This window comes from Cervus canadensis, chromosome 18 (genome assembly GCF_019320065.1).
Source record: "Cervus canadensis isolate Bull #8, Minnesota chromosome 18, ASM1932006v1, whole genome shotgun sequence".
In the NCBI taxonomy this organism is placed as follows: domain Eukaryota; kingdom Metazoa; phylum Chordata; class Mammalia; order Artiodactyla; family Cervidae; genus Cervus; species Cervus canadensis.
In genome coordinates, this window is record NC_057403.1 from 18,236,884 (window position 1) to 18,264,714 (window position 27,831).

General features: G+C 51.0%; 2 protein-coding genes across 2 annotated transcripts in view; both read right to left on the minus strand.

Annotated features, from left to right (window-relative positions):
- Positions 1–642: 642 nt before the first annotated feature.
- Positions 643–21,131, minus strand: RSPH6A (radial spoke head 6 homolog A). Its single transcript, XM_043436104.1, has 6 exons — positions 20,162–21,131; positions 12,549–12,783; positions 6,947–7,711; positions 5,323–5,467; positions 4,452–4,569; positions 643–1,039 (listed from the first exon to the last, which is right to left on the minus strand). The coding sequence occupies exons 1-6, from the start codon at positions 20,806–20,808 to the stop codon at positions 802–804; spliced, it is 2,148 nt and encodes a 715-aa protein (XP_043292039.1). The 5' UTR covers positions 20,809–21,131; the 3' UTR covers positions 643–801.
- SYMPK (symplekin) overlaps positions 21,131–27,831 on the minus strand; it is a 33,627-nt gene continuing 26,926 nt past the window's right edge. The window contains exons 22-27 of the mRNA XM_043436102.1: positions 27,042–27,143; positions 23,478–23,665; positions 22,390–22,566; positions 22,097–22,192; positions 21,548–21,880; positions 21,131–21,375 (exon numbers count right to left, since the gene is read on the minus strand). Coding sequence (XP_043292037.1) covers positions 21,238–21,375; positions 21,548–21,880; positions 22,097–22,192; positions 22,390–22,566; positions 23,478–23,665; positions 27,042–27,143 — 1,034 coding nt within the window. The 3' untranslated portion in view covers positions 21,131–21,237. The remainder of the gene's footprint in view (positions 21,376–21,547; positions 21,881–22,096; positions 22,193–22,389; positions 22,567–23,477; positions 23,666–27,041; positions 27,144–27,831) is intronic.

The following is a 27,831-nucleotide window of genomic DNA, read 5'->3' on the forward strand; positions in this document are numbered from 1 at the left end:
CACCCCTCTATCTACTCTCCACTTGGGATATAGAGAGGTCTTTCTAAAGCCCAAATACGATCAGGGCTGGCCCACCCCTGTTCAAATTCCATCCATGGCCTCCCTAGGGCTCTCAGGACAGAGTTCAACCCTGGGTAATCTGTTCCTGCCAACTTCTCTTTCCAGCCTTATCTGTCACCACTGACTCCTCACACCATGTCTCAAAAATGAGGTTTGAGCATCTACCCCAACACATCACACTCTCTCTTGCTCTTGGATCTTTGCACACCCTGTTCCCTCTGCTTGGAGCCTTACCACCCTGTTCTTGACCATTTATGAGCCAGAGCTCAGAAGCTCTGTTAGTCCTCTGGGCTCTCCCATCTGGGTTGTCACTCCCTGAGGAAGACGTCTGTCTCTCCCATAGAGTATCCAGCCCTGGAAGAGTAAATCTGGGGTCACTTGGTCATTGCTGTGTCCCCAGCACAGGGCTGGACTGACCAGGGGTGGCACTTCAAGAGTTGTTTGATGGCCAGATGAATGAATAAATGAACACATGGGAGAGATTATGCCAGGCAATGTCTGGGTTCACAGCAAAGTGCTTCAGTCCTGACTCTGAGGTCCTATCAACAGACATGGTGAACAAATGATTGAGTGACTCACCCAAATGCCCTGGGGAAATTTTATTTAGAGCAGCTGCCTTCCTCTTCTACCCCTGTCCTCCAGGGGCAGAAAGCAAACCTACAGTGAAAAAAAAATCAAGCTATAACTCTGTATAAGGGAAAACCTGCTAGCTACCTGCTTGAGGAAGGGGGCTAGGGGGCCTCAGTCATCCTGGTCCTCATCCTCATCTTCCTCTTCGTCTTCTTCCTCTTCTTCCGCAGCCGCCAGGGCCTTCTCCTGGGCAGCCTTCAGGGCCTGCTCCTCCTCCACTGTGGGGTCGCTCATCTCTATCGTGTCCGGGCCGCTGGGGTACTCGTGCTGAATGGGGGCTGGCAGGGACGGGTTGAAGTTCTCAGGACTGTACTTGTGGCCCCAGCCAATGTAGATGTTCTCAAATTTCCTGGAGGGGCAGAGAGATGCTGGCAAGTCCTCCCTCAAAGACCCCAGCCTGGACTTTTGTTAAAGGTGGACCCAGTGTAGGCACAGCATGCCTGCAGAGTTGTGGGCGGTAGAGTGCAATGTGCCCACCAGGTTTCCCTGTTCATTTGTTCTTTCACCGTTTACTGGGCATCTTCCTAACTGCCAGATTGCATCCAGAGCTGCAGTGTCTAACAGCACACATAGCTGGTGAGCACTTGAAATGGGGCTGGTGAGACAGAGGAACTGAATTTCGAATTTTATTTAATTTTCAGATTTCACTTGTGGTTTCTTTGACCTGTTGATTATTCAGGACTATGCTGTTTAGTTCCTACATACTTGTGAATTTCCCAAATTTCCTTTTTTAAAGAGATTTTTTGTTGCTGTTGTGGACTAATTTTTTTTTCAAGTCTTGATTTAATTTATTACAATATTGCTGTTTTATGTTTTGTTTTTTTTGTCTTCAAGGCCTGTGGGATCTTAGCTTCCTGAAGGGATCGAACCTGCACCCCCTCCATTGGAAGCTCAGAGTCTTAACCACTGTGCCACCAGGAAACTCCCTCAAATTTCCTTCTTTAACTGATTTCTAATTTTATTCCAGTGTGGTAAGAGAAGATATTTTATATGATTAATCTTTCTAAATTTATCATTTGGTCTATCCTGGGGAATGTTCCGTATGCACTTGAAAAGAATGTGTGTTTTGCTGTTGTTGGATGGTGTGGATTTTATTTAATTTTAATTAATCTAAACTATAAAACCAATACTTCATTTATTGGAAGACATCCAAGTATGTCTGGGACAACCTGGGCACATGAATCTACTTTTTCAATTGTAAATGTTGTGAAATCTGAATACAGGTCAAGTATTTCTGATGAAAATTTAGTACCTAAGGGACTTCCCTGGCAGTCCAGTGGTTAAGACTCTGCATTTCCAATGCAGTGGGGCGTGGGTTCGATCTCTGGTTGGGGAACTAAGATCCCACTGGCCTCGAGGTGTGGAAAAAAAAATTCAGCACCCGAATTGAGATCTGCAAGTGTAACCTTCACTGCAGCTTTTGAAGACTTAGTATGAAAAAATACAAAGTAGCTCATTAACAATTTTTACATTATTGATTTCATGTTGTAATAAGAATATTTAGGATATTTGGAGTTGAATACATTATTAAATGAATTTTGCCTGTCTTTTTATTTCTTGAATGTGGCTACTAGAAAATTTAAATTTTCGACATAAATATGTAGACATAAATATGTGGCTCATATTTTAGATACATTGGCCAGCACTGATCTAGCCGTGGGAGCCTAGCAGTGAACAAATTAGACAAGAATTAGAATTGCTGGCAGAAACCAAAGCAATATTGTAAAGCAATTATCCGTCAATTAAAAACAAATCAATGTTAAAAAAAAAGAATTAGAATTGCTGCCGTAGTGCCTACATTCTAGAGGGAGGAGACTAATAATAAACAAGGATGTGTGAAGTAATTAGCCTCCAACTAATAAAAAAAAAAAAAACAAGGATGTAATTGGTTGGGTCCCAGCCCCACCAACTCACCTCTCCCCAGACTTTTAATGGGTGAAGCAAAGAGGAATAAGTGGGAGAAAAGGGAAGAGCCTGAGAGACAGGGAGAGAGCCAGACAGTTTGCCCTGGTGAGCAGTTTGGATTTGACCTTATTTTCACAGCCTTGCTGTTCCCTCGAGAATCCTTTTCCTCCAGATCTCTTTGTCGGAGGCTTCAAAATCACTGCTTCCTTGGAAACCCCTGACCTCTGCCAGCCCTGGTTCCTGGGGTCCAGGAACCAGCGCCTCACCCAGGAGGCTGCACTTGCTAGGAAGGCAGAGTCCTGGGCTCCAACCCAGACCTAGGGGACCAGAAACTGCGCTTTAGCCAGAGCCCCTGGTGAGTCCTATCCACTCCCAGTTTAGGAAGCTCTGGTCTAGAGTGTCCTCCTAGGGAGCTCCCTGGAGGTCCAGTGGTTCGGACACAGTGCTTTCACTGCCAGGACCTGGGTTCAGTCCCTGGTCAGGGAACTAAGATCCTGCAAGTCTCTCAGCCAAAATAAATAAATAAATCTGATTTAAATTGTTAAAAAAATAATAAAAGAAGAAGGGGAATGTCCCCTGGTTACTTCTCTTTCCCTCAAAGATTTCAGATCAAGGCTGCTTCTCCCAGGAATCCTTCCTTGATCCCTAGACATGACAGTTGTGAGCTGTCATCTGTCCCTCCACTCTCCCTAGTGGTAGTTCTCTCAGTTTGGAACTGGATATTTGACTGGGGTGGGGACGGGGGTGAGGCTCCATGTGCAGTTGGCACCTATGCCTCCTCTGCCTGCTCCCAGATTCAGATCTGCTTTTTCAACAAAGTGCTTGGGGCCCAGCATACAGCTGGCAAACAGTGACATTCCAGAGTCTTTTATAAACAGCAAAGTGGGGATAAATGGATGCCTGAATGGGTGGTGGATGGGAGGGTAGATGATGGGTGGTTGGAGTGGAGGATGGGTGGGTGAGAGGAGCTCCTAGTTTGGATCTTATGCTTTCAGAGGAATGTTGGCAAATCAGAGTGTGGCCAGAAGGGCATTGGTAAAAGCAAGCATTTCCCTTCCACGCTTCTGGAAACGAACAAGAAACTGCCAAGAATGTGGATAAATTATGAAGATTACATGAAATCCCACCTTTCCTTGTGATTCCCAGTAGCGAACCCCGTGCAGGTTGATCATTGAGATGGAAAAGGAAAAGCTATGAAAAGTCGTCGTGCCATCTGGTGGACAGAGCTGGTAAGTGCATGCCCCGTGAGCGGAAAAGCTGCGATGTACCTGGTGAGAGGCGGAGGGACTGTCTGGAGTGTGTAGCTGAGGTGGGAGGATATGGAAATGACTTTGGCTTGCAGACCTTTTGGAAACGACCGGTGAAGGGATCCTGGTGGGGAAGATTTCTGCCCATAGAGAGAAGACCCTTCAGATTGGAAGAACTGTCCAGGAGACTTAGGGAAGGAGTTAGCTTCCCTAGAGATGAGACTCTGTCCCTCTAACGGCCACCCCAAAGGGGACGTCTGAGTCCTGTCTGGCTCCATGTCTCATAGAGCACGGAACCCTGGGCCAGGGGGGTCAGATATCCAGGTCTGAATCCTGCAGGTGCTGTGTGACCCTGACTCAATTCCTTCCCCTTTCTGAGCCTCCATTCTTTCATCCCAGAGGCTCACACCCTCTTGGTCTGGGATTTCTTGGTCTGGGATTTTAACCCTAGTGGGACTCCTGGATTCGGAGTGAAGACATCAGCCCATAGGGGCTTCCTGAAGGGAGCCGATCCGATCTTTGCCCACCCTGGTGGGTTGCCCCACCACGCCAGACTCTGATGAAGTTGTAGGAGCGCCCTCTGCTGGGGAAAACTAGGAGAAGACCTACTTGCCACTGGCGTAGGCATAGGCCCCTGGCCAGAGATTGGAGCGCACGACCGCCACGGAATACTGCGGGCTGAGGCTGCAGGACAGGCGGGCGGTCCACGGTGCCATGTGCATGATTTCTGTAGGGGAGCAGAGAGCACCAGGGAGGTCAGAGACTGGGCTGCAGCCCGCCCCTGCAATGCACAGCCCCCCAGAAGGGAAAGCGAGAGAAGGCCGGAAGGGAGCAAAGAGGGAGGACGGCGAAGGGCATGAAGGGAACTGCGGGAACCAACAGCCCTGGCTTCCGTGTTTGAACCCTGGCTCTGACCACTCTTTCTGTGTGGCCTGAGGAAGCCATCCACCTCTCTGAGCCTCAGTGATCACACCCAGGCAATGGAGACACTTATCTCACCTCCTGGGCTGGGTGGCAGTGAGCCCCGAGGGCCCCTGACTCAGGAGCCACTGTGATTCCCCTTCTAGGTTGGCCATCAGTTTGAACCAGGGCTCAGAGGACGGGGTATAGGCTCCAGACTCATGGAAATCTGTGTTCGCATCCTCACTCTGTCTGCTCACCCACTCTCAGCCTCTCCTCCTTCCTCCCTTCAGGTACCTGAGGTCCCAACCGCAAGTCCTCCAACATCCAGCTCAAGTCCTGCCTCCTCTGGGGAGGCCGCCCTAGCTCTCGCTCCCTTTTTCCAAGCCCACGTGGGACTCGAAAGACCATGTGTCACCATCTGGGCTGTTGCCATGTGCCAGACACGGCCCTCAAGATGGACATGCTCCTATAACCCCATGGGCTGCCCATTTTAGAGATGACAGTGTGACAGAGGCTCAGTGAGCCGCTTCCCCTCCCTTTCTCCCAGCCTCCACCGGCCTGTGTGTGGGGCTCTTACCTGCGTCTTCTGAGAGCGGGGTCAGCAGCGGGGGCCCGACCTCCTGCTCCACTTCCTCTATGCCTTCATCTGCCTTCTCTTCCTCCTCCCCCAACTCCTCCTCCTCTTCTGTCTTCTGCAAAGGGTTCACCCAAGTGCAGCGGCCCTGCCAGTGGGGAGGAGGTCAGCTGGTAGCCCCAGGGAGCAGGCCGGGCTCTGTTCCCTGGGAGGCGGTGAAGGGCCAGGCAGGACGCTGGGGACCAGTCCTATCCCCAGGGACCCAGGTGTGGGTAAAGGTCAGGGTGAGTTGCACAGGCAGGAGGGCGGGGGAGAATGGGCCGAGAGAGCTGCTGCGATGAGGCGGGAACCCCTCCTCTCTCAGCCTCTGTGGGCTCCGTTTAGCCAGCCATCCATCCATTCACTTATTGCATATTTAAGGAGCACCTACTATATACACGCAGTGCTCCTGGTGCTGGAGTTACGTCCTCGAGAAAAAGAGACCCCACATCTCTGCGCTTGTGGAGTTGACATTCAACAGCCCATATGATGCTCTGTTTGCTCATCTGTGAAATGGGGGTGTCATGGGTGCCTCTCTCATTGGATTATTGTTGGGTTGAAGGAAGTACTGAAGACTCAGTAAACGTTTGTTGAATGAATAAGTGAATCTAAATGCAGAGCATATAGCAGACCTCAGTTTCAGCAACTGAATGGGAATGGCCATGATAGCAATCTCAAAAGCGGTTATGTGGAGTCCATAATCAATGTTTATCAAATAAATGAATGAATAAAAAAGTTCCTAGCACACAACAGGTGCTTCCTTGAATGGATAAATAACTGTATGTAAAATTCAGACAAACTAGGCATTCAGTAAATGCAGGTCCACCACCTCTTATCCACACTTTCAAAATCCGAAAAGCTTTGAAAAGCAAAAGTTTTTTCATGAGTCATTTGGCTGCAATCCTGACCTGACTGATGAGAGGCTGTTCAATGTTGCTGCAGAAATAGTGACACCTTTAAAGATGGGCTGCAAAATAAACAAAAGAAAAAAAAAGAAAAAAAAAAAGATGGGCTGCAGCCCCAGCGCCTCCTTGACGTGTCATGTAATACATGGTATGTGCACTGTGTCATCTTTTTATTTTTGTGTATTTTTAAAGTACTCTCATTTTTATAAGTACTTTTTGCTTTTTTTTGCCATGCCACTCGTCAGATCTTAGTTCCCTGACAAAAGATCAAACCCCCGCCCCTAGAAGCCTGGAGTCAGCAAGAATACTGGAATGGGTTGCCATCTCCTCCTCCAGAGGAACTTCCCAACCCAGCTCTCCTGCATTGTAGGCAGATTCTTTACCACTGAATGACTGGGGAAAGCCCCTCCTAACCACTGGACCACCAGGGAGTTCCAATGTCACCATTTTCAAATCTGAAAACTTCGGGATTCCAAGAGGCGTCTGGTCCCAAAGGTTTCTGACTGGGGACTGTCAACTGATATCTGTTGAATGAATGAATGGATGCACGCGTGGAGGACTACTACCGAGCACAGATGCCTCGCTGCCAGCAGGTGCTCGGTATAGCTAGTTCCGGAGCCACACCTGGTTCTACACCCCCCACCCCCGACCCCGGGCCTGGGCGGCTGGAGTCCCACCCTCACCTGCGGCAGGATGTGCTGCGTGTGGTGCACCCAGTTGGCCATGGAATCCACCAGCTCGAGGACTGGGATGCCCTCAAAATCGGGGTTCTCCTCGTAGGAGTCGCGCCCGGCTCCGCCCTCCTCCTCTTCGTCGCCCTCCTCCTCACCAAACTGGTAGAAGCCGAGGGGACTGATGTGCGTGGCGGCGGAGATGCGGGCAATCTGGGCCCGCAGGTAGTTGGCCTCGTTGCCAGGGAAGGGCGGGTAGCTGATGACCGGTGCGTCCAGGTAACCCGTGAAGAACTTCCTGATCTTGCGGGCCTGCACGATCTGGATCGGCGTGACGTGGGGCAGCCGCATCCACGGCCGGCCCGGCTCGTTGCAAACGAAATACAGGTACCTGTTGGTGCCGATTCGGCTCTCTTCCTTGGGGATGATGGGCGGCGGCTTCCATGTGGGCTTGGGGATGACGTCCATGACCTTGTCTTCGTCCTCGTCACCCTCCTCCTCGTCGTGCGCCTCCATCACCTCGCCGCCCTCTGTCATCTCCTCCAGCTCTTCCTCCTCCGCCTCCTCTTCGCCCTCCCGGAATTCCACCTCGGCCACCAGGTAGCTGCGACTGAGCCCCAGGATCTTGCCCCAGAAGCGGCAGGTGTGGATGGGCTGCTGCTCCACCAGCTGCTTCAGGGCCATGAAGATGCGGAAACTCTCATCGGAGCTCAGGCCCACACCGGCCTGCTCGAAGTAGAAGGCCTTCTCCATGATGTTGGGCACCGCGGTCTCAGCCTGCAGGGGGGTGGGGTAGGGGGCGGAAGGCAGAGGGAACCAGGTTGAAGCCCTGCTCCCCATGCTGATTCTCCTAGAGTCCAGAGACTTAAACTACTCGGTAACCCAGTTGCTCACGCAACCATTTCTGGCCACTGATGTACGGTTGTGTGTGCCAAGGGATGATGATGCTTAAATAGTACCTGTGTGAGGACTCAGTTGCTCGGTTGTGTCTGACTCTTTTGCAACCCCCACGGACTATAGTCCACCAGGCTCCTCTGTCCATGGGATTCTCCAGGCAAGAATACTGGAGTGGGGTTGACATTTCCTCCTCCAGGTGATCTTTCCAAGCCAGGGATCCAACCTGCATTTCCTGCATTGGCAGGCAGATTCTTTACCACTGAGCCACCTGGGAAGCCCTTAAATTGTATAGTTGATGTCAAAGATTTGGGGACAAACATACTGTGTTTTTTCTTAAAGGTGTATAATGCATTTACATTTTCTTCAAAGCTCCATTTGTGAACTCAGTGTTATTAATAAAAGGAACAAGTACTGTATCTTCTTTCTATGAACTGGTTCCTTATTCACAAATATTAGAAGTCCCTCTCCACAGGGGGATTATACATTCCCACCCCCACCCCTGCGCATTCAGGATTGGTCATGTCACTTGCTCTGACCACTTGAAATGGGAGTGAAAGGGACACGGGTCACACCCAGGCAGGAGCTGTAAGAACCCATGTGGCGTTTGCTGGCCTTGATTTTCCTGCTCTGCAACTGTGGGGGCCTGAGTCACAGTGGCATTTCCATCACCGTTCATCTCAAGTAGCTGATGAGCCGAACCTCCTAGTCCAACCTGGATGGGTAGGTAGTGTGAGCGAGAAATAAACTGTGTGATGATAAGCCGCTGGGCTTGTTGCACTGTTTGTTATCTCAGCTCGACAGGGCACACCCTGACTAATACTCTATAGGAGGAACACCATGATTTTGAAAGTGATTCTGGCAGTTTCCCGCAATCTGAAAGACAGGACAAAAGCTTCTTTGCCTAACTGACATTTACACCAGCAACTCAGTGGGACAGTCAAAACTGAATCCCCAGACTCAGTGTGCTGCCGGCAGGGAAGCTAAGTGAATGAGCAAAGGAAACTCTCTTTGGAGTGTATGCCTGGCCCGTGAGCCTGTGGCCATCACCCTCTTTCTGGGAATGTCTTCCATCCACTTGGCAATGGAGTGGCCTCACCAACCATGACCCAATTATGTCACCCTGCCGTCTGGTCACTGTTGACTGGAGCACGTGAGGACCAAATGGCAGCTCAGGCTCTCCTTCCCTCCCTCTGCAATTTGTAACTGGGTGGAGAGAAAGTACAGCTGTCGTCCCCCTGCTTAGAAATTACTTCTGTGGGTTGGCTGGGTTTGAACCCAGGTTGGTCTGGCTCCAGAGGCCATATTCTTAGCCTCTACTCTTTAACTCCTCTATTAACTGTGGAAGCTTCCTCTTTCTTTCTCCCAGTTTCCAGGAAGATCGCATCTATGATCTGGGGGAAAAGATTTCCTACTGGCAATTGGATGGAATTTAAAAAATTAGGAGCACAGGGGAATCTCTGAAAGCCAGCTTGGCCTGGGGTCCAGCTACAGTCCTGCCCTTGGGTTCGCTGGGTTCAGTCCACTGAATCAGCACCATCCTCAGCCCCCTTCTCCATTGCTTGCTTTCTCCAGGCGGGAGAAGTGGAGAAGCTCCACAGTCACTTTCCCAGCCTCCTTTGCAGCCAGGGATGGCCATGTGACCCAATCTGGCCAATAAGATGCAAGCAGAGATTTTCTGAGGGGCTCCTGATTGACTGATTGATTGACTGGACCATGCTCCCCAGCTTGTGGGATATTAGTTTCCCAACCAGAGACTGAACCAGCACCCTTAGCAGTGAAAGGGTCAAGTCCTAACCAATAGGCTGCTGGGGAATTCCCTTGCTCCCTGGATTTAAAAAAAAAGGGAGTCAGTGTGTGGGAGGGAATTTCTTGGTGGTCCAGTGGTTAGGACTCAGCCCTTTCACTGTTGTGGCCTGGGTTCAGTGCCTGGCCAGGGAACGAATATCCCACAAGCAGCATAGCTCAACCAAAAAAAAGGTGGGGGGGGGACATACTGAGAAGAGCTCCCCACTCCCCTTTCGGGGCACTGGTGTGGAAATATGATGTCTGAGGCTGTAGTAGTCATTGTTTGAACATAAAGTGATAATCAAGGTACCAATCGTCAACATGATGATAGCAGAACGGAAGGGAGGGGAAGCTGGGACTCTCCATGATCTCTAGAAATGCTGCCCCAACTGTACCCACTCTCAGCACAGTGAAGTAATGAAATGTTTTGCTCGACTGCTTGGGCCAAGTCCCTGCAGCCCAAAGTGACCCTTACTGACTGCCTTGGTCAGAGATAGGGTTTATACCCAGGCTCCTGTGATCCTGAAAACTGCTTTCTTGGTTTGGATGGAGTAAGGGCAAGGGATGAGGGAGAGAGAGGGGAGAAGATAGCCCTCAGGATCCCTTTGCTGAGGAGCCACCTTGCCAACTCTAGACTGCTTGCACCTGACTGTTAGGTGTGAGAAAAACTATCTTGCCTAAGCCACTTGTCTTCATTTCTGTGACATCTATTTCCTGTCTTAAAGTGATCTCTGTTGACAAACAAGTACAAGAATAATACTAAAGTTTCTTTAAAACTATAAACGTAAGACTAGTGAGGAACTTTTCAAAACAGAGGTGCAGTGATGGGGAGCCTTATGCCAACTGTACAGCCAAATCTGCTATGCAGCGATTGTACACAACAAGCAGGAGAGTCCCAGGACAGAAAACCATCTACAGAGCAAGGCACAAAGCAGGGACTCCAGAAACAGACTGGAGTCCATACAGGTGTAAATGAATGGCAGGGGTGGCATTTTCAAAGCAGGGGAAAGGATAGTTATTCCATAAATGCTGTTGGGGATCATAAAAGAAACAGAAATTCTTTCCATTTGAAAGAAATAGAAAACGAGAGGAATGAGAGCCCCTCACACAGAAAAATAAATACAAAATGCTGAATAACAAATTCGATTTTCTTCCTAGAACCAGGCACAGGCCACAGATACCCGCAATAATTTTGCCCTTTTACAAACCTCATATTAAAAACTCCAGCTCCAAAAGCAAACATCAAAAAAAACAGCGACCAAAAAAACCCCGCCTCCAAGTTCTAAGGGGTGGGGCCTCTAGTGACTTGGCTTCGAAGAGGGCGGAGCCTCCCTCAGGATTATATTTCAGGGGGCGGGGCCGGGGTGGAGCCTCCAAAGGCACAGCGTTCTAAGAAGGCGGGGCCATCAGGGACTGGCGATAGATGTGGGTGCGACCTGGAGGAGTCGGGAAGAGTGCAGGTCTAAGGCGGTGCGGCCTCCTTAGAGACTTCGAGACTGCTGATCTAAAATTTAAAACCGTATTTTCACGTAAAACTGTTCGTGTCTAAGACTTGTCTAAGTCTGAATTCTTTTTTTTTAAGTTCTACCACGTTATTGCTACCAACCCGTCTCCCTCCACCTTCATGCACACATGCTCAGTCATGTAACCCCACGGACTGCAGCCAGCCAGGCGCCTCTGTCCATGGACTTTTCCAGGCAAGAACACTGGAGTGGGTTGCCATTTCCTTCTCCATAAGTCTGAATTCTTATCTGTCTAATCTGTCTAAGCAGATTCCCACCTGCGCTCTGCTCACCCAAGGGCTCATTCCTTGGTCAGAGTGTCGTTCCCGGTTCTCTCAGCATCTCACCCCATTGTGGCCAGAATCCTAGAATTTCAGAAGCATGAGATGTGAGCACAGACCAACGGCATCTGCAGAGATGACCGAGATGATAGCCCAGGCTTTGGAGGACACAGCCCTGCCTTCTTCGTCCTGTCTTTTCTAGTTTTGAGCCCTCTAAGTCCTTCCTCCATGAATAGGAATAATAAATGGCACTTGCCTTAAGGTTGCTTCAGGGATGAAATGAGCCTACACTCCTAAACCTAGGAGATGTCAGAATTATCGTAAACAGAGAGTTCTCAACAAATGTTTCTTTATCTTTCTTTCTTTTTGGCTGCACCACAGGGCTTGTGGGATCTTAGTTCTCTGACCAGGGAAGGAACTTGTGCCCCCTGCATTGGAAGAGTGGGGTCTTAACCACTGGACCACAAGGGAAGTTCCCCCAAAATGTTTCTTAAACGAGCGAAAGAACATTTCAGCCAAATTTTAAGCCATCATCCAATGCTGTATCCAATGCAGGAAATACCATCCAACGCAGGAGACGCAGGTTCAATCCAAGGGTTGGGAAGATCCCCTGGAGAAGGAAATGGCAACCCACTCCAGTACTCTTGCTGGGAAAATACCATGGACAGAGGGGCCCGGCGGGCTACAGTCCATAGGATCACAAAGAGTCAGAAATGACTGAGCGACTGAACACAATGCTGGAAAGAAAATCATGGAATTAAATATTCCGAGGATAGTAGAATGTTCATGAGTCTTGGGTGGAGGACTTGCTAGCAGGTCTCAATTTGCAAAAAGGAAAGTGAGTCCAGGGGATAGAAGGCACATTGAGTGTTGAAAAACTCCAGAAGGTAGCGGGTTTCATAGAAAATATACACGAAGCAGTAATTTTGCAGAAAGGAGGAAAGGATGGCAGAAGAAACCAGCCTCTGCCTCCATGTGGTGCTGGAGTCAGCTTTCTACAACTTTTCCTCTGCTTCAAACCCTCTGGTGATGCCCCAGTGGCCTCAGGAGAAAGCCCAAACCCCTTAGCCTGGCGTTCAAGGCCCTCTGTGACCGGTCCCACCACTACCGCTCTTTCTGCCCCTCGCCCCTCCCCAGCGGCTCACTCACCACCTCCTCCTCCATCTCCTGCTCGCCCTCGCCGCCGCCGCTCCGGCTGAACAGCGCCCTCTGCCTCTCGGCCATCTCGTAGGTGGGCTGCATCTCCGGGTCGTCCCGAAGCGTGTCCAGCTTGGGGTGGAACCATTCCCACTGAGTGGTGCGGTTCAGCGACTCCAGGAGAAACAAGGGGTCCTCCGGCCTCTCGTTCAGGATCTTGGTCAGCAGGTTCACCAGGTGCTCATACCTGCCTCAGGGAGAGGGGAGCAGGAGGTGGGGACATTGATCACTCAACTTGCTGAGCTCGCTGCTGTGGATCCGGCCCTGTCCCTGGTGCTGGGGACACCGTAGATAAGAGAAAAGGCCCCTGCCCTGATGGACCTGACAGTCTGGTGATAGAGACAGACAGTAACCAAATGGGAAAAATATACAAACTATACAAAAGTGTGTAGTTATAGGGAGATAAACAAAGCAGGGAATGGGGATTGGAAATGCCAGGGATAGGAGATGGTTTGAGATAGGAGGAGTGTTAAATAGGGAGGCCAGGGAGAGCCTCACCGAGGTGACTTTTAAGCTGAGATCTGAATGATCTTATTCAGTGAGGGGGTGTACTGTGCAAATATTAGAAGGAAGAGTGTTTCAGTTGGAGGCAACAGCATACACATAGGTCCTGAGACATTTCATGAGTCTAACATAATCCTGATACCAGAACTCAGGGAAAGTAGGAGAAAGGGAAAGTCCATGCCAATCTCATTTAGAACTATATATGCTGAAATCCTAAGCAAATTATTAGCAAGTGGTACCTAGCATTCTTAAAAGGATGTTGTTGTTGCTGTTTAGTTGCTCAGTCCTGTCCAAATCTTTGCAACGCTACGGAAAGACTGTCGGGCTGGAGAAGGAAATGGCAACCCACTCCAGTATTCTTGCCTGGAAAAGTCCATGGACAGAGGAGCCTGGCGGGCTGCAGTCCATGGGGTTACATGACTGAGCATGTGTGCATGAGGGTGGAGGGAGACGGGTTGGTAGCAATAACGTGGTAGAACTAAAAAAATAAAAAAAGACTGTAGGGCACCAGGCGCCTCTGTGCATGGGATTTCCTAGTCAAGAATACTGTGGGATTATTCAAATAGTTCCAGAAGTCCTAGCTACAGCAATCAGAGAAGAAAAGTAAATAAAAACAATCCGCATTGGAAAAGAAGTAAAGCTCTCCCTGTTTGCAGATGACATGATACTGTACATAGAAAACCCTAAAGATAGTATCAGAAAATTACTAGAGCTAATCAGGGACTTCCCTGGTAGTTCAGTGGGTAAGACTCCATGCTCTCAATGCAAGGGGACCCGGGTTCGATTCCTGGTCAGGGAACTAGATCCCACATGCTAAGACCTGGCCTAGCCTAAACAAATTAAAAGAAAAGAAAAGAAAATTACTAGAGCTAATCAGTGAATTTAGCAAAGTTGCAGGATACTAAATCAATACACAGAAATCACTTGCATTCCTATTTACTAACAATGAAAAATCAGAAAGAGAAATTAAGGAATCAATCACATTCACCATTGCAACAAAAAGAATTACATATCTAGGAATAAATTTGCCTAAGGAGACAAAAGAACTGTACACAGAAAATTATAAGACACTTCGGGCTTCCCTGGTGGCTCAGAGGTTAAAGCGTCTGCCTGCAATGCGGGAGACCTGGGTTCAATCCCTGGTTTGGGAAGATCCCCTGAAGAAGGAAATGGCAACCCACTCCAGTATTCTTGCCTGGAAAATCCCACGGACAGAGGAGCCTGGTGGGCTATAGTCCATGGGGTCTCAAAGAGTCGGACATGACTGAATGACTTCACTTCACTTCACTTCAATAAAGAAAGGCAATGCCAAAGACTGCTCAAACTACCGCACAACTGCACTCTTCTCACATGCTAGTAAAGTAATGCTCAAAGTTCTCCAAGCCAGGCTTCAACAATATGTGAACCGTGAACTTTCAGATGTTCAAGCTGGTTTTAGAAAAGGCAGAGGAACCAGAGATCAAATTGCCAACATCTGTTGGATCATTGAAAAAACAAGAGAGTTCCAGAAAAACATCTATTTTTGCTTTATTGACTATGCCAAAGCCTTTGATTGTATGGATCATCACAAACTGTGGAAAATTCTTCAAGAGATGGGAATACCAGACCACCTGACCTGCCTCTTGAGAAATCTGTATGCAGGTCAGGAAGCAACAGTTAGAACTGGACATGGAACAACAGACTGGTTCCGAATAGGGAAAGGAGTACATCAAGGCTGTATATTGTCACCCTGCTTATTTAACTTACATGAAGAGTACATCATGAGAAATGCTGGGCTGGATGAAACACAAGCTGGAATCAAGATTGCTGGGAGAAATATCAATAACCTCAGATATGCAGATGATACCACCCTTATGGCAGAAAGCAAAGAAGAACTAAAAAGCCTCTTGATGAAAGTGAAAGAGAAAAATAAAAAAATATTAAAAAAAAAAGTGAAAGAGGAGGGTGAAAAAGTTCGCTTAAAACTCAACATTCAGAAAACTAAGATCATGGCATCTGGTCCCATCACTTCATGGGAAGTAGATGGAGAAACAGTGGAAACAGTGACAGACTTTATTTTTTGGGGCTCCAAACTCACTGCAGATGGTGACTGCAGCCATGAAATTAAAAGACACTTACTCCTTGGAAGAAAAGTTATGGCCAACCTAGACAGCATATTAAAAAGCAGAGACATTATTTTGCCAACAAAAGTCGGTCTAGTCAAGGCTATGGTTTTTCCAGTAGTCACGTATGGATATGAGAGTTGGACTATAAAGAAAGCTGAGCGCCGAAGAATTGATGCTTTTGAACTGTGGTGTTGGAGAAGACTCTTGAGAATCCCTTGGACTGCAAGGAGATCCAACCAGTTCATCCTAAAGGAAATCAGTCCTGAATATTAATTGGAAGCACTTATGTTGAAGCTGAAACTCCAATACTTTGGCCACCTGATGCAAAGAACTGACTCATTGGAAAAGACCCTGTTGCTGGGAAAGATTGAAGGTGGGAGGAGAAGGGGAAAACAGAGGATGAGGTGGTTGGATGGCATCACCGATGCAATGGACATGAGTTTGAGTAAACTCTGGGAGTTGGTGATGGACAGGGAGGCCTGGTATGCTGCAGCCCATGGGGTCACAAAGAGTCGGACATGACTGAGCAACTGAATTAAACTGAACTGAATGAAAGAAATCAAAGATATCATAAACAGAGGGACAGATATTCCATGTTCCTGGGTAGGAAGAATCAATATTGTGAAAGTGACTGTACTACCAAATGCAATCTATAGAGTCATTGCAATCCCTATCAAATTACCAAAGGCATTTTTCATAGAACTAGAACAAAAAATTTCACAATTCATATGGAAACACAAAAGACCCTGAATAGCCAAAGCAGTCCTGAGAAAGAATGGAGCTGGAGGAATGAACCTTCCTGACTTCCGATTATACTACAAAGCTACAGTCGTCAAGAGAGTATGGTACTGGCACAAACACAGAAACATAGACCAATCAAATAAGACAGAAAGCCCAGAAATAAACCCATGCACCTACGGGTAACTTATTTTTGACAAAGGAGGCAAGAATATATAATGGGGCAAAGACAGCCTCTTCAATAAATGGTGCTGGGAAAACTGGACAGCTACATGTAAAAGAATGAAATGAGAACACTTCCTAACACCATACACAAAGATAAACTCAAAATGGATTAAAGACCTAAATTTAAGACCAGAAACTATAAAACTCTTAGAGGAAAACATAGGCAGAACACTCGAAGACATAAATCAAAGCAAGATCCTCTAGGACCCACCTCCTAGAGTAATGGAAATAAAAACAAAAGTAAACAAATGGGACCTGATTAAACTTAAAAAAATTTTTCACAGCAAAGGAAACTATAAGCAAGGTGAAAAGACAGCTCTCAGAATGGGAGAAAATAATAGCAAATGAAACAACTGACAAAGGATTAATTTCTAAAATATACAAGCAGTTCATACATTTCAATGCCAGAAAAACAAACAACACAATCAAAAAGTGGGGGAAAGACTTAAACAGACATTTCTCCAAAGAAGACATAGAGATGGCTAACAAACACATGAAAATATGCTCAACATTGCTCATTATTAGAGAAATGCAAATCAAAACTACAATGAGATATCATCTCATACTGGTCAGAATGGCCATCGTCAAAAAGTCTACAAACAATAAATGCTGGAGCAGATGTGGAGAAAAGAGAACGCTCTTGCACTGTTGATGTGAATGTAAATTGATACAGCCACTAAGACGATATGGAGATTCCTTAAAAAAACTAGGAATAAAACCCCATAAGACCCAGCAATCCCACTCCTATGCATATACCCTTTTAGGAAACTAAAATTGAAAAAGACACATGTATCCCATTGTTCATTGTTGCACTATTTACAATAGCTAGAACATGGAAGCAATCTAGATTTCTATCAATAGATGAATGGATAAAGAAATTGTGTTACATATACATAATGGAATATTACTCAGCCATTAAAAAGGAATGCATTCGAGTCAGTTCTGATGAGGTGGATGAACCTAGAATCTATTATATAGAGTGAAGTGAGTCAGAAAGAGAATGATAAATATCATATTCTAATGCATATATACAGAATCTAGAAAAATGGTACTGAAAAATTTATTTATAGGACAGCAATGGAGAAACAGACACAGAGAATAGGAGAATAGGCTTATGGACATGGGGGGAGAGGAGGAGAGGGGAGGGTGAGATGTATGGAAAAAGTAACATGGAAAATTACATTACCACATGTAAAATAGATAGCCAACAGGAATTTGCTGTATGGCTCAGAAAACTCAAACAGGTGCTCTGTATCAAACTAAAGGGGTGGGATGGGGCGGGAGACGGGAGGGAGGTTCAAAAGGGAGGGGATATATGTACACCTATGGCTGATTCATCTTGAGGTTTGACAGAAAACAACAAAATTCTGTAAAGCAATTATCTTTCAATAAAAAAAAAAAAAGAATACTGTGGATTGCCATTTCCTTCTCCAGGGGATCTTCCCAACCCAGGGATGCAACCTGCATCTCCTACATTGGCAGGCAGATTCTTTACTATTGAGCCATGGAAGCCCCTAAAAGGTGACACACCATGCTTAAATTGGGCTAACAAGAATGCTAGGCTGGACTGATATTAGAAAAATAAGGAAAAAAAATTCATTCATCACATAACATGTTAAAAGAGATTGTGTGAGATCACCTCAATAGGTGCAGAGAAACTAACATTCAATATCCACTCATGATATTTAAAAACCTAGGATACTAGGAATAGAATATAACATTTATAATCTCATAAAGAGGAGACATGTGTAAGCTGCAGCACACACCAAATGTAATGGTGAAAGACTGAATAATTCCCCCATGAGATTGGAAAGAAGCCTTCTTTCACCACTTCTATAAAATGCACTGGAGAGCCCAGCTAATGAAATATGACATGAAAAAGAAAATGTAAAATTTTAGAAAGGAAAAAGCAAAACTACCATGGTTTGCAGATGACATGATTGAGAATGGAGTGTAAAGACCTTGAGCTGAGGGTGTGCCTGGCATGTTGGAGAAATATTGAGGTCACTGTGGCTGGAACAGAGCGAGGATGAGGGGTTGAGGCAGGAAAGGAGACTGGAGTATTAACAGTATCAGTATGACTTCCATTCAGCTGGATCAGGTACTATGCTGGGCACTTGAGAGCAACTTTGAATTCTCACCACATACACTTGAGAAAAAATTGTGATCCTCACTCCCCGGATGAAGAAACTGAAGCTTAGAAAATGTTAGGTCATAGTAGCACAGTCAGGATTGAAAACCAAGTTGGCCTAATTTCTGAGCCACCTGGTGGCTCAGACAGTAAAGAGTCTGTCTGCAATGTGGGAGACCCGAGTTCAATCCCTGGGTTGGGAAGATCCCCTGAAGAAGGAAATGGCAACCCACTCCAGTATTCTTGCCTGGAAAATCCCATGGACAGAGGAGCCTGGGGGGCTACAGTCTGTAGAGTCACAAAGAGTCAGACATGACTGAGCAACTCCACTTTTACTTTCACTTGTACTAATTTCAAATCATGTTTGTCTAAGCCTCTTCAGTGTGTAGCCGTTTGGCAGCAGTGCTGGGTGTGGTTGAGAGCCATCATTGACGTGGGAAGGGTACGAAGGAGAGAGAGCTTTTCAATAGGGGACTTGAGGGAGCTCACTGGTAGCCTACTGGTTAGAATTCAGGCTTTCGTTGCTATGACCCAGGCTCAATTCCCAGTCAGGGAACTGATATTCTGCAAGCCATGTGGCATGACCAAAGAAAATAAAAAAGAAAGAGAAAAGACCCATTAAGGGACCTTGAAACTTCCAAGGGCTGGGTGCTATTGGGGAAGAGCTGTGGGTTATTTATTTATTTATTTTGAGGTTAATTTTGACTAGATTCTAGGATCTGAGGTAGGAGCTGACTAGAGACGACATTTGGAGAGGGAGAAGGGGTTGAATTACATAGGACCTTGAAGGCTGTTACAAGAAGCATGAACCTTCTTCTGAAGGCCCTGACTGGTGAGCCATGGCAGGCTCTGAGCATGGGAGGAATGGGGGTCAGCTTTGTGCTTGAGCAAGACCTGCTATTTCTCCCAACTCTTTTCTCATTCTCCTGCTTCCTCCCTTGTTTCCAGTTATACCAGCCTACTTGCTGTTCCTCAAACATAGCAAGCTCCCAAGCCTTTAAGCTCACTGTGTCCTATGTCTGGACAATTTTCCCTCCAGTTTACCCATAAGGTGCTCTCTCTCACCTCTTCCAGGTTCCTGATCAAATGTAACTTCCTCAGAGAGGCCTTCCCTGACCTCGTACTATTTAATATCCACTCCCATCCCCCTTACTCTGCCCTATTGCTCACCTTAGCTGTTATCATCTTACGTTTATTGTCCATTCTCCCACTAGAGTGTCAGCTTCATGAGGATGTGACGGGGGGCTATGACTGCATATACATGGCCTTGGCAAATCCCTTTCTCAGGCAGGAAATGTTAGTGGATAATAGGGCCTCAGGAGCCAAATCACTTGTGCTGAAATCCTGGATCTACCATACCTAAGCTGTGTTATTTTGGACATGGGACCTAATTTCTCTGTGTCTCAGTTTCCCTCCCTGTGGCTCAGATGGTAAAGAATCCGCCTGAAATGCGGGAGACCTGAGTTCAATCCCTGGGTTGGGAAGATCCCCTGGAGAAGGGAATGGCTAGCAACTCCAATATTCTTGCCTACAGAATTCCATAGACAGAGGAGCCTGGCAGGCTACAATCCATGGGGTCGCAAAGTCTCCAACTGGACTGAGTGACTTTCACTTTTCTTTCAAAATTGGAACAGATGTGCTAAGCTCAGCCATGAGAACCAGCTGTTAACCTGTGAAGTGTTGGCACAGTCTGGTAAGTAAATGCTAACTAATGTGGTTATTTATTCCCTGACTCCCAGTCTGAGTTCCATGTCGCTGGTTCTCAGTGAAGAGCAATCTCGGCTAGACGAGGGGGTGGGGCTTGGCTGAGGTGTCTCCCTGCCTGGTCCCTCCCTCGCCCCACTCCCGGGGCCCTCTCTCACAGGCTGAGGTCGCTATTGATGCTGGTCTGCAGCAGGTAGGCCTTGGCATTCTGCACAGCCAGCTCACGAGGTTCTGGCTCAGGCAACTCCATATTGAAGGACATGAAGCCCAGCTCAGAGGGCGAGAACTGGAGAGTGGGGTCATCCGTCATGTAGGGCCCATGCTCTGTGCCCTGGCTGAAAGGCAGGTCTTCTCTCTGGTACATGGTGAACTGGCCCAGGAGGTCTGCCGGGGGCCCCTGGTAGGCAGACTCCAGTTGCTGAAATAGGTTGCCTTCACCCTGCTGTAGCTGCTGCAGCATTAGGCTGGCGTTTTGGCTGGCCTGGAGCCTGCCCTCGTTCAGGTAAGCTTGGGGCTGCACCTCTGCGGGAAAGCCCGGGTTCACATTAGGGTCCTCGGCTTGGAAAACCAGGTTCTCGTTTGGGGTCAGGCTGGCGCTCTGTGGCCAGCCGCGGAGATTGCTCTGGTTCGACAGCGCCTCCCGACTGCCGCGCAGGATCTGGGGGTCAAGTGGTATCTGCTGCAGCTCCTCGTGGACCAGGGGCGCGACCGAGGGCCTGGTGCGCCGCCGCTCGGAGACCTGCGAGCTCCTACGGCTGGAGGTCGGCTGAGAAGGGGGCTCGGGGTCAGGTGGAGGGTCCCCCATAGTTCAAAGGGATCGCAGACTTCCAGGAAGAAGGCTTGCAGATAGGCAGGCCAGACCAGTCGCCCGTGTTGCGTGCACTCAGCAGCCGCTGGGCTAGCGGCACAGGTTGCTAGGGATGGAGCGGGCGGGCCGTTACCAGGACAGGGCGCGCGGGGATGCGCCGCCAAGAAGCTCCTTTCCGCGCAGGCGCAGTCCCGTGCCAGAGGGTCTTGCAGTCTTCCCCAGCGGGTTGGGGGGGACCTCCTGCGCCCACCAGCTTCTGCACAATCCCACAGCTGACACGGAGGCAGGCACCAGAGACGACACCATACCCCAGACCGGCGATCTTTTTTTCTTTTTTAATTTTTAAAGGCAAAGCACCGTCGGCCAAGCCCCTCCCCGGCCTCCCTGAGTTCCCACTCCCACTCCCCTGCCCCCCAACAAGCTCCGTCAGCTGTTCCCCTTGGTCTCCGGTTCGCCTGCTTCCTCAGCCGCGGGGCTGGGAGTCTGCACTGTGTCTTCTCCAGCCGCTGCGAGGGGCTGGGGGCTCCGCTCCTCCTTTGAAAGCAATCCACCTGCTGCAGTTTCCTGGTGACAGAAGGGGGGGGGGGGCAGGTCAAAAACAGCGTGGTCGCACCTCCAGTGCTTCTTCAGGCCCTACCCTTCCCGCCCCCTCCCTGCCTTGGACATTGGGCACACACACTTAACCCCGGGCCCTGACTTTTCTCATCCTCTGTTGCTCTGGGGCACTTATCCCTACCTTAGGTAGGGGTCCCTCAAGACTAGAGTCCAGCAGTGCGGCCTCAGTCAGCCCCGAGTCATCGTCCATGCTGATGAAGATGGCCGGGGTCTCGCACTCAGGCCCCTCTTCCCGGAAATCAATGGCTTCCTCCGGCTGGACGGGACCTGGCCGCACGGAGGAAGAGGACGATGACGAGGACGAGGAGGGGGCTCCCAGTCCCCCAGGCTTCAGCTTCTGTTCCTCCTCCAGTTGCCGCTTTAAGGCCTTCTCCTGGGCCAGCCGCAGGCCAATGAGATCTTGAGGGGGTCGGGGGGCCGGAGGTGGTGCCAGGGCCAGAGGCTCTAAGTCATCCTGGGGGTGCGGAGCAACACAAAAAACCTCAGGGACAGCTGGGACCCAAGACTCAGGCTGCTCTCAAGGGGATGGTGGGGAAAAGATGGAAACCACCCTGAGGCAGACAGCAGAGAGGGCACAGGGAGTAAGGGGCTGCCGTCTCCCCAGCCCCAGTTCCAGCCCCTCCCCGCAGAAATGGCTGGTGTGGGTAGGAGGGGTGCGGGGGACCCTCACCTCTTCCAGGGGCCCAGCAGGTGCTTCCTTAGTCTCTGGCTCCTGCTTGCCGCTGGCCTCCAGGATGGCCATGATGGAGTTGGGGATGTGTGCTTGCTGAGGGAAAAGCAGATGGGGGCGCTGTGGAGAGCTCTGACCCGGAGACACCCCCTCCCTTAAGTCCCCCTCAGACCCTTGGTGTCCTTGGCTCTCCAGACCCCAGGACCTTCGTGACACTGCCGGGCTGCCCTCGGCCCCACCCCAGTCCCCCAGGGCTGGACCCATGGGGCCACCCACCCCACACCCAGGGGTACCTGGTGGGGGGTGAAGGAGCGAACGTGGGCCAGCAGGGGCTCCCGGAGCTCTGGGCACTTGTCAAAGACGGCCCCCAGCTGCTGGGGTGGGAGCTGCAGGATGACCTGGAAGCTCTGGGGCTTGGTGCGCTGACAGCACTTGATGAAGCCCTCCCACACCTTGGGATACTTCCACACCTGGACCGGGCAGGGAGGGAGCAGTCGTGAGGGGGCCTGCAGGCAGCCCGCCACAGCAGTTGGGACAAAGACCTCAGGGAAGAAGGCCATGCCTCGCTGCATTCTCACCGCCGCCTCTAGAGGGTGACGTTAGCCCTGCTAAACCTACGAGGCCGGGGGAAGTGCGGGACTCGTCCAGGGTCACACAGGTACCAAGGGCAGAACCGACATCTGACCCCCAGATCTGCCTGCATCTGCACTTAACCTCTAAGTCAGATGTTGCAAAGTGTCAACCTGTGGTCTGAATCCAGTCTGAAGGCTTGTGGATAGAGGTTTTTTTAATTTGTTTCATAAAACATTTCTAGCTTCTCTTGAAAAATGAGGTCATTTTTCAGCTCCAGATGCCTCTTGTCCGACTGAGTGCCAAATGATGGGGGGCAAGGGGCAGCCCTGGTGACTCAGATGGTAAAGAACCCGCTTGCAGTGTGGGAGATCCCTGGGTCAGGAAGATCCCTTGGAGAAGGGAATGGCGTCCCGCTCGTGTTCTTGCCTGGGAAATCCCATGGACAGAGGGGCCTGGTGGGCTGCAGTCTGTGCAGTTGCAAAGAATTGCACACAACTAAGTGACTACCACCTTGACTCTGAAGGGGCAGCCACACCCCCCGGGACGTGCGCCTCTCAGTCTGGTCCTACCACCCAACAGCCTCACCTGTCACCTTGCCACCCTACAGCTGTCTGCCGCAGTGACCCCTAGAGGGTTGCACTGTCCCAGCAGTCTGCCAGTCATGGTAAAGCTTGTTCTCTGCACGAGGGCTCCCTTGGGACAGGGGCCAAACCGGCTGGAAAAGCCTGGGGTTCTGCCTCAAGTCTGCTGGCAGCGCGTCCTGCTGCAGCCCCCTGCCTGGGAGACCAGGGTGGCTGGGGCGGGTTACCTGCTTCATGATGAGCCGGGACAGGATGTTCATGACGAAGCCCCCCAGGCGGGGGTACATGGTCAAGGACTGGATGACGGTCCTCATGAGCAACATGGGCAGGGGGCTCTGCTCCATCAGCTGCTGCATCACCACGGCCAGCACCTCCGACGTGTACACGTTCCGCTCCGCAAAGCACAGGTTGGTGGCTGCGAGGAGGCGGAGAGGGGGCCTGTCCCCTTTGCCCACCACCCCTTAAAGAGCCTCAGCCCTGTGATCTGCCCGTGTGAGGGGAGACCCAGCCCCAACTCCCTGAAGCTCCAGGCAAGACAGATTCCCCACCCACCCAGCAGAAGCGGATACTGTGATCTGACCCTTGGAAAGCCTGGGAGCTTGGTCTAAGGGAGAGGACACGTCCATCTCCTGGAAGCCCCACTGGGCCGTGGGAAGACGTTGGTCCTCTCTCTTGGAGAATAATGCCCAGAAAGGGTGAGGGGAGAAAGATATGTTGCCTATCCCCAGGGACCCACTGTGGCTTGACTGGGATGGCGTGGCACTTCCACTCCTACTGGAAGGAAGCAGCTGTGACTCCCATAAGTAATCCCTCATGGGACAGGAGCCATGGTCTCCACCAGCAGACTGGTCAAGAGACTACCTGCTCTCAACCCAGTGCACGAGGCTCCCGCTGGTGCTCAGGCGCTACCAGGCCTGGGGGGATGTGGAGGTCACAGTCCACACAGTCACGAGGGAAGGGCAAGAGGAAGTCTGGGCTTACGATGAGCGCCAGGAAGGGCCCGAGGCGGGCTGGTGCAGCACAAGCACCCCGCGAGGGCAGGCCCCTGCGAGACCCCAAATCAGTGAGACCAGTGGTGCTCAGATCCACTGCTACTGGGGAGACTCCGGGAACTGCCTCTGAACCCCTTCTGCCCCAAACACCACTTGCCAGGTGAGTCTGTCAACCAGGAAGTCTTTATTGAGCTAGAAGAGAGGCCCCCCAATCCTTGAGAGGCTAATGGAGAGCAGAGGTGGGTGCCTATAAAGAATGGGGGCAGGGGAGCTCCTGTAAGGAAGAGAGGGAGGCTGGAGGCATGGCAGGTAGACACGCAGGGAGGAGGCTGGAGGCAGGGTAGGGAGGGCACCTAGGCTGCAGGGAGCGCAGAAGGTGAACTGCAAGAGGACCCGCCAGAAACAGAGGCTGTTCTTCCTTCTCCTCCTGTCTGGGTAGCTACTGGCTTCTGCCTGCTCTGCCAGAATGCCTCCAAAATCAGCCTTCTTCCCTCTCCTCCCCTGTAGCTCCACCCCAGCCTCCTCCTGGGCCTCCCACCCACCCTCCATACAGCAGCCTGTGAGGTCTTTCAAAAGCTCAACCTGACCCTGTACCTGCCACAGGCCCTCAAGAGAGCAAGTCTGAACTTGAACTGGGGTCTATGAGAGACCAGCTGTGGGCAGGGCCTACACCATTACAGCCCGACCGCATCCTCCACCACCACCCTCGGCCAGACCCAGCTGGGTCCACTCTGCAGTTCCAGAACCAGGCCATGCTAGCATGGATCATCTCTCCTGCTTCCTCACCCCTGTTCATCCCGCGGTCTCAGCTCAGGTGTCCCCTCCTCCACGGAGCCCTCCCTAACATCCCACCCAAGGGAGAGTCGGGGGCCCCTTTGGGCCCTCTGCCCCAGTCCTGTTCACTCTGGACTGTTACTGGAGGGGAGGCCTGTGAGCCCTGGGAGGGCAGGGCCAGGACTGTCCCCATTCCTGCTGTGTCCTCAGCAGGGCCCGGCACAGGGCTGAGCAGAGGTGCGCAGTGAGTCTTAATCGCTGGGCCAGCCTGCTGGACAGGTCCAGCTGTAGGAAAGCTCACCAGAGAGAGAGGGTGGTTTAAGGGGAAGTGAATGCCAGTGGTGAGTGCTTATACTGTCAGCCACTGGGGAGTCCGATGGGGCACAAAACGGGACCTGGAGCTAAGTCAAGCAGGGTCACTGGTGCAGTGGAGAAAAGCACAGGGCCTGAGCAGAGAGGCGTGCTCTGGGATGAAGAGCCAGGAGGGAGACCAGCTGAAGGGCTGCCGAGAGCTCAGCAACACAGAGGCTCCGTGTGGGCCTGGGTTTGTATGAAGAAACCACGTGGGGCGTTGCCAACATCTCCAGGGCCTGGTTGCTGGCTGCGCGTGTGACCTGTGGTAAAGCCCCTTTCCCCCCAGGCCCGGTTCCCATGTGTAAGATCAAGGACTAAACCTGCGTCCATGAACGGGTATCAGCGGCAGGCGGGGCCTGCACGGTTACAGCCTGACCTCCTGTCTTGACCAGACCCCCGCCCCCAAACCACCAGATCTAGCCAGGGTCCACTCTGCAGTTTCAGAGCCAGGCCATGCTGGCACAGTCTGAGTCCCCTCAAACGGTACACGAGGTCATGTGTGGGTACTGTCCTCGGGAATGGGCTTGTAACTTCCAGAGGTCACCTAAGGGGCCAGGGCATGTAAGATGACCACTCCGGAGCCTCAGCTTTGACACACTTCACCGCTTCCACTAGAGACCTGAGTTCCCGCTCAGCTGTAGCATGTGTTTAATATTTTCAGAAGCTCCTCTCTTGACCTAAAGATTTCTGAGAGAATCTGCCGAGGAAGACTAGGAAATACATCACTGAAGCTACTTCAGGTGGGACAAGAAACTAGGTGGCAAGAGAGAAAACCCCCTCCCGGCTTTTAAAGGAGAGAGGAGGAAGCAAAGGACAGCTCTCTTCTGAGAAGAGCAGGGGACAGTAAGGGCGCCTGCCTCTGGGAAACATGGTTTCTGGGCCAGAAGCCGCGGAGGACATGGAGGGGAGCGCGGAGGGAGGGAAGGGAGCGCCGAGGGAGGGAGTGCCGCCCTGGGACCCAGGAGGCCATCTGCAGGCAGAACCAGGTTTCCAACTCGGGTCCCCCCAACTTTCAATTCTGTTTTGTCCACCACACCACTTAGTTTCTGGGTGGCCCTGAGCAAGTTACTTAACCTCTCTGGAACCTCCACTTCGACTACAAGACGGAACTCGGCATACTTACCAGGAACAGAGTGGTGTGGCTGGGTGGGCGGGCCTGTGAGGCGCTTAGGAAAGCGCGGCTCAGGCCAAGTGCTGGCGAACAGTGACAGCTGCCATTAGGAAACTGCTAACTGTGAGCCGGCCAGGTGGTCACCTACTGCCCGGCCGGGACGGACGCTCTCCTGGCTCAGCCCTCCCGGTCCAACAACGCCGTCTGTGCGCTGCCTGCCCTGCCTCTGACCAGCTTGGCCAAGGGCTCTGTGTTCTTCACTCCTCAGGCCCATGGGGCCGGGGAGGGAGGGTCCCCCACCCTTCCTGAGGACCGCTCTGTGCTGGTGCACAGGGGGTGCATCACTTCCTTAGATGGGGTGGGGGAGGAAGGAAGGAGAGGACGGATGATGGAAAGGAGTGAGGCTGGGTGTCCGGAGCTCTGAGACGGGGCTGTGGGCAGCACAGTCTCCGTCTTGGCTGATTCCAGAGGGGGCCGACTCCAGCCCAAGGTTCTTCCCCAGGTCCGCAATGGCCAGGCCACTGAAGAGGGGGGTCGGGATGGGGGGGGGTGCGCCTCACCTTTGATGATGGACTTCATGTCACACTTTGCCGAGTCGATGTTGTGTAAGGCGATGAGCAGCTCTCCAGGGTTCAGGGGGGACAGGGCTGAGTTCCCTTCACCTGCAGCAGGGGGAGTGGGGGGAGGAGGAGGAGACAGTATGGAGGCCTGAGAGACAGGTCCACGCCCCCCTAGACTGGGGGAGCAGCAGAGGAAGACAAGGCGCCCTCTGGGATTAGGGGTGCAGAGGGCTGGAGCAGCGGAAAACATCGGGAGGCACCTGAAGGAGGCGGCAGCTGGGAACCATTCCAACCAGAGGCCTGTCAGGCCTTCACTGGGCCCCCCGCCCCCCCGCACTGGGCCCCCACCATCTCTCGTGTGACTCGGCCACTCTCCCCTGTCCCGGCCCAGGCTGTGCACCCACAAGGGCAGGGCGAGGACAAGCTCATCCCAGGTCCCCAGCACAGCAGAGAGGCGCAGGGGCGTCTGCTAGACAGGACAAGAGGGGCCAGGCCACAGACTGGCAAACAGTGCTCGGGCTGAATGCCACCTGGGGCGAGGCTGGGGGAGACGGCACTCTTCTTGTGGGGTGTCGAGGGTCCCAGACGCTCACGTGTCTGTTTTAAGTCACCAAGTCATGTGCAGAACAGACAGCTTCCACCCTCCCTAGCTCCAGCCCCTGGGGTGAAGGCTGAGGAATCTACCCTACACTATCTGATAGTCTGTCTAGGTTGAAAGTTCTTTCTTTTGGACCAGGGCGTGTCCAAACTCGAACAAAATGCCCCTCCCCCACAGCCGGAGGGGTTCAGG

Bases quoted from the DNA above. Each gene is read 5' to 3' on its own strand.
- RSPH6A (XM_043436104.1), bottom strand. From the start codon at position 20,808: ATGGGGGACCCTCCACCTGACCCCGAGCCCCCTTCTCAGCCGACCTCC. The intron at 7,712-12,548 runs GTGAGTGAGCCG...ACCCCCCTGCAG, and splicing joins AGGAGATGGAGGAGGAGGTG to GCTGAGACCGCGGTGCCCAA. The intron at 5,468-6,946 runs GTGAGGGTGGGA...CCCCACTGGCAG, and splicing joins CGCAGCACATCCTGCCGCAG to GGCCGCTGCACTTGGGTGAA.